Here is a 12,261-nt window from a genome sequence, read left to right on the forward strand (position 1 = left end):
GACCCCAAACATCAGAATGAACAAGATCAAAAGGCTCAACACTTTTAATGGTACTAGAAGGAAAAGAGACACGATAGTGTTTAGCAAACTCACAAACATCACAATGAAAACACTCAACAGACTTAGACAAAAATAATGATGGAAATAAAGACTTAAGCAAACGAAATAGAGGATGCCCCAAGCGTTTATGATGGAGCCAAATCAAAGAGTCGGCAGTAGACTGAGACTCAGTCAACAAGGTGTGATCTTTAACATACTTTGCAGGAGATTGTGGCACCAGATAGTACAGCCCACCTTGCTCTTTAACACCCCCAATCGTCTTCCCCGTGGCGAGATCCTGAAAAACGCAGTGAGTAGGGAAGAAAGTTACAGTGCAATTCAAATCTTTGGTAATTTTATGGATAGAAAGAAGATTAGTGGAGAGTTTGGGAACATAAAGAACATCTTGGAGATGTAAGGAAGGATGTAAATACATGTTACCGGAACCCGCAACTGATGTGTGTGAGCCATCAGCTACAGCTATTGTATGGGTGCCAATAGTAGGGTTATAAGAAAGAAAGGAGTCAGCACAACAAGCCATATGATCAGTAGCACCAGAATCAATAACTCAAGAATGTTTAAAATCAGTATAAGAAGAAAGAAAAGATTGAGTAATGGAGCTCATACCAGTCATAGCCAAAGCACTAGTATTAGATGGCTTACTCAGAGAATTAGTACGAATCTGCTCCAACTCATCTCGGCGAATAGAAATAAATTCTGATGATGCACCATTTGAACACGCCATAATATTGAGGTGAAAATCACACAAACGCAAATTCAAATGATGTCTGACCTATGAGAAAAACACAGATCCGAAAAGAGGATACAAAACCAAGCAGAAAGGTTTTTTTTTTTTTTTTTGCGTGAACAGTATCGCGTGAACAGTAACCGATGAACAGTGCGCGGTGAACAGTACCCCGTGAACAGTGCGCGTGTGAACAGTACCTCCGTGAACAGTTTTTTCTTTTTTTTGAGCTATTCCGGTCGTCTGATAAAAAAGAAACCTCCGTAGAATGATAGATCTAAGAAAACGGAATGAAACAGGGGTCCTCACGGTCCAAAAGGTCCCCAGAAAATTTTTTCCGGTGGCGGCTTTGTGGCGGTGAGAGGCAAATAGGGTTTGATTTTTAAAGACGGTGATTTGCAGAAGCAAAGCCCTCTGAATAGAGAGCTTTGGTACCAAGTTGAAAAAAAAAGATGGTCTTATTGATAAAATTGTGTATTACATCTGTACAATTGCTCTCTATTTAAAGAGACTAAATAACCTAATGGGCTAAGCCCAAAGAAGATTCTAGAATGAAAACAAATAAACAAATACTATTATTTACAACACATAACCTTGAACATTAGTTTACATTAGCATCCTAAGACTTAAGTTCACAACTTAAGACAATTGCAAGATTCACAATCCAATTCTCAAAGATCATTCACTTTTAAGCCTTTTTAACTTAATTAATTAAATTCTAAGCCACTAACTCAAGGATCCACCAAATCAAGGACACCTACCCTTGTATGGCCTTGGCACACTATAAGGTCCCACAACATTGAAAATTAACTCACACTTTAATCCACAAGTGGAATTAGTCCTTAATTATACAATCAAACCCTAATTCATAATCCTTTACCATTTTGAAACCCAAAACCGTAATTATCCATGCTCTGGCGAAATATGTATAGGGTATTTCCATATGATTTTTTTCATCATTTAATTACTTACCTATGTGGATTTGAACCCACCTTAAGCTTAAATTAGCATTTGACCCCTTAATTAGGTTTAATTAGTAAACCCTAATTAGGTTTAGTTTGAAACCCTAAGTGAACATAATTTTAGGGTTTATCACTTTATTATATTCCTTATGTAATTCCACATGATCAATTATGTACTAGTTCATTAACTTCACTAATTACATGATTAGTGGTTCTAAACCCTAATTAGGTCAAATTTTAAGGTTTTATAATTTATTAATTAATTATGCTTAATCCACCTCACTTAGTCCCTCATTAGTGTCCTAATTAAGTATTAGAACCATTTTAAAACATCAAACCCTAAGGAGTACCCACATGGCCGAAATGCATAGGTGGTGAAATTAGGGTTTTTACTTGTCTTTTGACACTCTTTCTTTGTTTAATCAAGTCCTTTAAGTCTTTAGTCCTCATAGGTACCATCTTTATTAATTTTAACCATTAAACACTCATTTTAATATCTAGGGCAGAATCAACACATGTGGTTTTTAGGGTTCTTAGTTCATCCATTTCAAGAACAACTCACACATTAACCAAAGGTGGCACTTTTTCTCATAAGTCTTCATCTTTCTTGATTTTAAGACATCCACCAACACAATAAACACCAAGACTCCATTTTTAATAATTTGCAACATCATTATCAACAATAACTCATCATGGCCGAATTGAAAGTGGAGGAAAGAAAGCGTTTGGAGTCATCTTTTCCATGGATTCAAACCTTACTTCTCCAAGATGGCTCCTTTAACTCAAGCTCAAACCTTTACCCACCAAGAATGCTTCTTTTTCACCAAGAACACACTTTCATAAGATATTCAAGGATTTAGAATCAAGAGCATAACTTTGAAAGAGTAAAGGTAGGGTTTTTCAAGAAGAAATGCAAGGAACTTACACTAAAAACTCAAAGAATGACCAAAGGAGGAGTGTTCTTCAACAAGGAGCTTCAACCACCATTTTTTGCCATAAAAGGAAAGAATATGCAGCTGTTGTTTGGAGGGAGTGCAGCCACGAAAATGAAGATCCAAGGGTGAAGAACACAAGCTTTCACAAGTTCAAGAGCTAAGGAACAAGATTAGTGAATGGTGTTTTGGATTTTGATGAAGTTTAAGTGGTAGAATCTTAGAGAGAAGGTGGAGAAAATTTGAAACTCAAAACCTAGAGAGAGAGGGAAGGTGGGCGGCTGATGGGAATGAAGGGGCACGGTTCCTTAAGTTTTTAGGGTTTTTGCCATGTCATTAAGTGACTTTCTGTCATTTAGTGACACTCGGTGTAATTTTTCTTGAACTGTTATCAAATTTTTACCCGTAAACCCCCAAGATCCCAACTTTAAGTAATTAATATTAATTTTGTTTAATTAACATGTTTCTAACTCAAAAATCTAATTAGTATCTCACAGATATGCTTACTGCTGTTTAACTACTCTGTAATCCTTATGGGTATCCTTAACTGTACCCCGACTTCATACCTTTCTTAACTTTACACTAGTTATGACTTGTTTGGCATATATTGGACTTATATATCCTTTTCTCATCTTTTTCTCATTTTAGAACTCTACCGGCTGCTGTCACAGCAGCACAAAATACTCGGTAAAAGTGACTTTATCAAAATATCTCAATATGGGTATCAGAATTCACAGAATCACATACTCTTATCATTTATGATAAATGTAACACCTCGTGTATACCTGGTAATGTTATCATGCTATCGTATTAAGCTGCGCTTAATTAAATATGCTGAATATCTTATTCTTTTCCAATTATGACGTCATTATACTTAGCCAAGTTGATTACTTAATCAATTTCATAAAATATCGCATGTATGTAAATTACAATAAGACATCTACTGAAATACCTCAATATATAAATATAAAGTGAGTATCTAAGTCACGACATTACATCACGTAATCCGGACAATATCCTGATACATTAAAACGACTCTAATTAAGACAAGACATAACAAGCCTACGTGGCATGGACAATCCCCATGCTCACCAAATCAACAGCATAAACGACAGAGTCTCAACAAGATAATCCAAAATCATAACATGAAGCGGCAAGCATATCCAGCATCCAACAAGTCAGCATATAATATCATCAATATCTAACTCAGCTGCGGCCTCCTGCCGCCTGGGGCCTCAACCCCAAAATTACCTGATCCTGAAATAAGCATTTCCCGAACGTGGGGTGAGATCTCTAAACTAGAAATCTCAGTAAGACAAGGGGTCCTCAAGGATCTTCCACCCCAAGCTCACTTACATGTGCAATATAAGTTCTAAAAGCATTTATATCAATATAAGTTCCAAAACTATGCAGTGCAACAGATATTCATGCCATGTGTGTTTAAACTATTCTACTGGCCAGAGAAATGCAGAAATACGTCTATTACCTACAGATAGTACAAGGAACACCGCTTGCACCTCACCCACAGCCTCACCATATTGTATGTACTACATACTCAGGCTTACCGTATAGGTGGAACACCACATGCATATCATAAAGGCACTAGCATATAACAACTCAATAGCATTTCCAAAACATCAAAAGCATGTAACAAAACATGCATATAACCATACCCCCATGGGACATGGTGGAACCACAACATGGCTAAACCGAGGACACGAAAGCTTACCTCTTAAGCTAACTATCCAATCCAAGAGTCCACGCTAGCTCAAGGTCACCAAATAGCACAATCACAGTCTGTTTATACCAGAATTATCATCAATACTCATGCTCTATAATTTCATGGCAAAAGGAATACGTTTTCTTTCTCATTTTCGCTTACTGCCTTTTCTCAAAGCCTTAAGCATTAAACTACGTTTACTCTTTTTAAAACTTTAATTGCATCTCTTTACCAAAAGATCTAAGATTTTAATATGTTAAACTAGACATCTCCAGCTTTACAACGACATATTATACGCCTCAATCGGAGTTGTATAACTCCGGTTATGATTTACGCGAGGTGACTGCTGCAAACGGAATTTCCAGCAACCAAAACGCGTCTTAAAATTGACACTGCGATCAAACCAATGATCCAATGGCTACGAAATTTTACAGAGTTGTAGCCCTATGTGTTAGCTTAACATAGGTCCAAATGGCACTCAATTTTGAGCTCTGTAGCTCAAGATATCGAATTTTTACTAAAACAGGTTTGTTGCTGTCCCGACCAAAATATCCGGATATTTCCAACTGAATATCCGGATATCAATATCCGGATATTTCCAACCAAATATCCGGATATTTCGCGTCAGAATGAAGATTTTGCATTTTCGCGAGATATCTTTCAAAGGGATCCATTTTTACCAATTACAGAAGCTTAAGCATGCAATTCTAGGTGTGTTTAAGCTTACCCACCCTTAGGTTATTAGCTTTAGCTTGTTAGATGCGTCAAGGATTGATTTTTAAGCATAAAAACTCAAGTTCAAGGGTGGTGATCATACCACAAGCTCAAAACAAAGAATGAAGGTGCTCTTGGAGCTCTCCCTTCAGCTCCAAAGGTGCAGACACCAAGGTGAACGAAAATGATGCACAAGGTAGCTCTTTTACTCAACAAGAAAGCTCCTTGGAGCTTCAAAACACCAAATAAAAGGCCACACCCCACAGGAGCATAGAACACAGCCCCTAGACTCCCAACACAGCAGTCCCACACTCAGAAGATGGTTCCTTTTTCCTCACCCATCACACACCCAAGTGTTTGCAAGGTTAAAGAGAAGAAAAATCAAGAGAAAATGGTGGTTTTGGTCACAAAAAGTGAAGGAATGCAATAGAACAGTGATAACTACTCAGCCTCCAAGTGTTCCCACGTAGAAAACTGATATGCCTAGGGTTTTGAGCCAACACAAGAGTATATATAGTGGTTTAAGTCATAAACGCACAGTATTAACTTTAATTGCTACACTTAGCATTTTAATCTCAAACTTTGGATTCTTAACCTACTCAATTTTACAAGAATTATCATATTTTTATTTTATTTTTCGGAGCACCTTTCCGGTACGCGCTTTTCATAGCCAGTATTAGTTTCTGGCACCAGTTCTCATTATTTTAACTTGAAACTCGTTTTACAAGTCCTATATAATATTCTAGGAATATTCATGCACTTATTATAATTTTCCGGGATACTTTTTTGGTACGCATTTATACCGTCTAGCAGAACCAGTATCTGCGCTTTTCGTCAGAAAAGTGACTTTCAACATTATTACTCACTTACTATAATTATTAAAGCCTCATAATAATTATTAGGGTCAATTATGGAATTATCTCATAATTATCTAATTAATTTCCTTAATTAGCGGTGCGGGTTCTTACAATAATTATATCCTTAGAATAGTACTCTAACTCATATTCACTTATTAGGGCTAATCAGATACCTGTTACTGCCTCAGCAGTACAAACTATTAGGTGAAAACTCACTTTCTCAGAATACCCACAATGTGGGTGTCAATCTTTACAGAATTTAATTCTAAACTCATCTATGATACTGGTATCATTAGAATAACTCTTTAACTCAGATTCACCTGATTAGGATTATTCTACTGTATGTTGCTACATCAGCAGTCAAAAATAACAGACAAAAATTCAACTTTTTGAAATACCATCAATATGGATGTCAAAATTCCTCTAATTTCATCCTCATCTCATTAATGGCCCTTAGGTCCTCATAATAACTCTCTAATTTTGAATTATTCAATTTAGGGTTATTATATTCACCACACCTTTTAAAAAGATTTTGTCCTCAAAATCAGATTATACCTGATATCAAACTCAGGATATAGCCGGAGAATGTCATCCTCCAGCTCCCATGTGGCATCCTCTGATGTCAATCCTTCCCATGTAGCTGTAAAACACTTATAATATATATATATTTTTGAAAAATGAAAGAGTAGCCCACGTGATTAGGTTGATTGACTATTGTACCCTATTTTAATTTCTTTGTATCATTTTATCTGTCTTCCCAAACTATATATCAATCTGCCCCTCTTCTCATACTATATACTAATATCCCCTTGTTTGACCAAACCTTAGTCCTTGGGAAGTCATTTACTCTAGTAAATGTTGATTAAAAAGGGGCAAATTGATATATAATTTGAGAAAACAGACATATTAGTATATAATTTGGGAAGAGGGAGAGAGTGGTAAAAAAAAATTTAAAACAAGGACAAAATGGTTAATCAGCTGATTATATAATTCTGGCAGATTAATAATAAACTTTGTACTAGTAGCATGAATACATGTTGCATTTCCGTTTGCTGTCATCAGCATCTGCCCTGGATACTAATTGGGACAACTCTTCAATTTATGGCAGGATCATAACAATGATTTTATAGTAATGCTTCCGGACTGGGATCCATCAACCAATTTTAAATCTGGCATATCAAACCACCTGAAGAACATTTACGTCTTGCCACCTGGAAATAGACGATACTTCTTCCAGGAAACATCATCTGATATGCCTCAGGCTCATTTGTGGTATCCCCCTGAAGACGTAATCAAGGCATTACAACTATTCCTCGCAGGTGGGAAGAATCTTGCTGGAAGTCTCACATATAGGTAATGTATTGAACTTAGTATATGCTATTTCATTATGCATTAATCACTTTTCAATTATCATGAACTACATTATCCATGTGAAATTGATCTTTGTAATAAATCACTTATTTTCTGGTTAAATTTCAGCCTGAGCCTGCCCAAGAGTGCTCCTATGTAGTTCCTTGTAGACACCCATCTCCCAATATTTGACTGAGGAGACCCGTTCTCTGCATAGCAAGATACCTGATTAATCTTTTTAAATTACTTTTTGGAGAGTAATAGTCAGGACAAAACTTTAAGAGCAAAAGTTGTATGAAGTACTACTTCAGAAGTGATATTGTTGTCTATATGCGTTCTGCAATGAAAATGTCATATCAATCTCTAGTAAATAAAAAGTTCTCAATATCAGTCCAGTGAAATAGATATTTTATAACCATATGGTCGTGTCTTGAGGTACAAATAAAATGAGGTATATGCTACTCTAAGAAACCATAATACTCGTTTCAATTGATTTATATTAAAGTCCAAATAATGTAATCAGGTCAATCACTTATGATGGATGGAATGGCGATATTTTAGTATTGGTGGTGTTCTATAGTCACAATTGGAATAAAGTGGTACTAGTTCTACTCATGAATTGCTGAATTCCCAGTGTGCTCTTCACTTGAGAAAAGTTGAACTTTGCTTTGAATGGAATTGTTGAAATGGAAACCCATACACACAAATATACAAACACTACGAATGTGTAAGATAATAATAGCAAATGGAATGGTAAGCTGAATGGATTAAAACAACAAAATTGAGAAGCTGTTTATCAAAAGCACTGTTGTCTTTTTGACAGGTATGACCTGATTGACTTAACACGGCAAGTATTATCAAAATTGGCAAACCAAGTATACATCCAGGCGGTTACTTCTTTTCGGCAGAAGAATATTGATGCTTTGCACTTTCACAGCAATAAGTTCCTTCAACTGATAGAAGATATCGATGTACTTCTTGCTTCAGATGATAACTTCCTTGTTGGAACTTGGCTCGAGAGTGCTAAGAAAGTGGCAGTGAATCCAAGTGAGAAAAAGCAGGTGAGGACAAGTGTTTTCCGTACAAACAATCCTTTATAGTGAGACTTTTGGGTTTATTAAATAGAGTGATTCAAATTTATTTAGTTAGCATGTTCCATCCACTACCTTAAAATCATCAGTTGTTCTCATTGCTTAATATTTTGTTCTCATTGCTCACCATATCTCAATATCTCAGACCTTCTATTGCTATATTCAACCTCTTTCGTAAATCTAACTCTTTACATCAATATCAACATCAATATCAACATCAACATCAACAACACCTTTATTCCAAATTAATTGGGGTCGGTGGTAGATGAACCCAAATGAAAGATACAAAAAGGATGAAAAAGAAACATAAAATAAAAATAAAAATAAAAATAAGTAAATAGAATAGTAATAATATATATATATATATATATATTTATATATATATATATATATAAAAGCAAAAAAGAAAGGGAAAAGAAGAAGAGGGGGAAATAAGGGGGAAAAGGATTAAAAAGGGACCATCTGGAACATAGGAATAACAACGGGTCTAACCCTCCACCATACTTATAGCTTTTTTCCATTCCGTTCTAAGGCATACCGTCCGCCAATCTATATCCCACTCCATTAAATCTTGTTTTACTACCTTCCCCCAAGTAAGTTTCGGTCTACCTCTACCATTTTTTGTGTTGAGCTCTTGGTAGCAAACTTCTGTTCTTACGGGAGCATCCAGGGGCCTTCTCATTACGTGCCCAAACCACCTCAATCTATGTTCTCTCATCTTCTCAGCCACCGGTAGTACTCCTACTTTTCGTCGAATATCTTCATTTCATATTTTATCCATCCTCGTATAACGACACATCCACCTTAACATCCTCATCTCTGCTACTCCCATTTTATGCTCATGTTGCCTATGTGCTGGCCAGCATTCAGCTCCATATAGCATTGCAGGTCTTACTGCTATTCGATAGATTTACTTTTAACTTAAGGGGGATTTTGCGGTCACACAAAAACCCAGATGCACTACGCCATTTCATCCACCCTACTCTGATTCTATGATTTACATCCTCATCAATCTCTCCACCTTTTTGCAAAATGGAGCCCAAGTATTTAAAAGCATCTTTCTTGGGTACCTCTTGACCACTTAGATGCACGAGATCTTGGTCTACATCTCTTACCAGAGAAAACTCACACTTCAGATACTCAGTCTTGCTCCGACTTAATGTGAATCCTTTAGATTCCAATGTGCTTCTCCACAATTCAAGTTTTCTATTAACACCATCTTTGCTCTCATCAATAAGCACAATATCGTCTGCAAAAAGCATACACCATGGCACTTCCTCTTGAATATCTTTTGTTAGTTCATCCATAACTAAGGCAAAGAGATAAGGACTTAGAGCCGACCCTTGGTGTACACCTACCGTGATAGGGAAATAACTTGATGTTCCGTTACAAGCTTTCACACATGCAGTAGCCCCATCATACATATCCTTGATTGCCTTTACGTACTTTGATGGTACCTTTTTCTTCTCCAGAACCCACCATAACACTTTCCTTGGAACCCTATCATATGCTTTCTCAAGATCTATGAACACCATATGTAAGTCCTTCTTCTTTTCTCGATATCTTTCCATTAGTTGTCGCATCAAGAAAATGGCTTCCATGGTACATCTTCCTGGCATAAATCCAAATTGATTTACAGAAACTTTGGTATCTTTCCTCAAGCGATGCTCAATAATCCTCAACCTTGGTATCTAACTCTTTACATACATCTCAAAATATACATTGAATAATAAGTTGCTGTTGACTATAATTAAGCATTATAACCTGTAGAAATGATGAAATTATTTAAATAATTATCCTAAATAACCTAAGTATATATATTTCAAAAACTATATGCTCACATTAGGGTTTTATTTTTTTATTTCCTTAATTTTATTGTGGTTGTCCTTGGGCCGGCCTAGTACTTAGCCTAAGGTTTGCGATGTGCACGTTTAAGATACCTACTATTTTATTCATTAGTAAGTTTCACTTTGTTTTTCCTCTATATTGATTGTATATGAGTGAAGTAATTCTCAACTTGTTTATTGTTTAGATAACAGTCAAGGAATAAATTAGTATGGTTTAATACCATTTACCTTTTCTCCCCAGTATGAATGGAATGCTAGGACGCAAGTGACTATGTGGTTTGATACCAATGAAACTACTCAGAGCAAGCTCCATGATTATGGTAAAATACATCATTAAACTTTACTATGCCAGTTTCATTCTTAATTTTAGTTTGACATTTTCTCTTTCCCTCTGGTCCCTGATTAGCTAACAAATTTTGGAGTGGCATACTGGAAAGCTACTATCTCCCAAGAGCTTCAACCTATTTTAGCCATTTGTCAGAAAGCTTGAGACAGAATGAGACGTTCAAGTTGATTGAATGGAGAAAACAATGGATTTCACAGTCAAACAAATGGCAGGAAGGTAATGAGCTGTACCCAGTAAAGGCCAAAGGAGATGCTCTGGCCATATCTCAAGCTCTCTATGAAAAGTATTGTGCAAAGTAAGATATGATGTTTTTATCAGTTGTAAAGTTTTTTATGTGCAACTTAATTGGTGACCATGAGATAGAAAGAACACACCCCTGTATTCTCTCACAATCAGATGCCTTTTGAATTTAAGTTGTTCCTGTTATAATGTATAATTAAGTGAAAGTTGAAAGAAAATGCATGGACCTTTTGTATAGGCCATTCGACCATGTGTTGTAGAATAGGGAAGATTAATCTGTTGATCATGAAAGTGTGTTCAAAGGATGATTGAAACATCTATAATGGTATGTTTATATTAGCTATTGATTCCCGTTAAATGAAATTTTATAAAGGGCAACTAGCTTTGCGAAGCATAGGAAGGTCCATTGACACATTATCACTTTCACTTACGAACAAAGTTGAAATAAAATAGATTATGCCTGTTACAGCTTTCCCGAACCACTCGTAATGTAAGATAAATAATGATATTTTCTATTAATAATTTATAATGAAATATTGATAGAAAAAAATGTGTTCTTTGTTATGTTATTTTCCCTACTAACTCCAACAAGAATCCCGGACTTTTCGAGTCAACAACACATTAATTAACTCCTTCCAAAAATCAGTTCACAACATTAAAGTGCTGAAATTGCTCTCAACGTAATGAAGTTTTGGAAAAGTTTTCTAGGGGGAATATTCTTACTATAAAAAAAAATTCATTATCAACCCACTACCTATTTAATTATCATTGGATCAAAGAGAGAGAATATTGAAAAGTTTATGAAGAGAGAGAAAATAATGATCCAATGGTGATTAAATAGGTAGTAAGTTTTTTTGGTAGTAAGAATATTTTTCGTTATATTGTAAGGGAATTTTCTTTTTCAAAAGTTCTCTTTCAAATAAAGATATCATATTTATGAGATATATAACGAGAATATAATCATGAAGAGAATTATGGATTATAAAGATCATTTTTATGAGATTTATAACTAAGAAACAAGAGAATTACGGATTAAAATTTTATCATGATGAAATATGGTAGTGTTTGAAACATATATACATACTATGAAGATTTAACCTATGCAATGATACAATTCTCAAGATATAAGATTTGAAACGTGGTATTCAACTGCTACTGATGGTGGTAAGGAGGTGGAACAGTTTAGGTTAGAAACGTGGGAGAGAGGGAAACTGGGTAGGAGTAGTTGCATTAATGGCTGAGGAGACAGTTGCTTTTTCAGGGCACGTTTTCAAAATCTGCAACGAGTGCAGATTTGATAACGGCTGCGTATATGTAAGTGACTCAGTAGGGACATGTGTCAGGGAACGTTCCCTTTGTCTTTTGCCTATATTTAATTAATTATAATAAACTAACACCCTAATAATAAAAATGCAAAT

General features: G+C 35.6%; 1 protein-coding gene across 1 annotated transcript in view; it reads left to right on the forward strand.

Annotated features, from left to right (window-relative positions):
* Window positions 1-7,326, forward strand: part of LOC133288766 (alpha-N-acetylglucosaminidase-like) — a 49,188-nt gene extending 41,862 nt beyond the window's left edge. The window contains exon 16 of the mRNA XM_061486576.1: window positions 7,078-7,326. Within this exon, the coding sequence (XP_061342560.1) occupies window positions 7,078-7,326 (249 nt within the window). The remainder of the gene's footprint in view (window positions 1-7,077) is intronic.
* Window positions 7,327-12,261: the final 4,935 nt, after the last annotated feature.

Source organism: Gastrolobium bilobum, unplaced genomic scaffold, assembly GCF_033153095.1.
Source record: "Gastrolobium bilobum isolate Gb01-03AN ecotype WA unplaced genomic scaffold, APGP_CSIRO_Gbil_v1 utg38219, whole genome shotgun sequence".
NCBI classification, from domain to species: Eukaryota; Viridiplantae; Streptophyta; class Magnoliopsida; order Fabales; family Fabaceae; genus Gastrolobium; species Gastrolobium bilobum.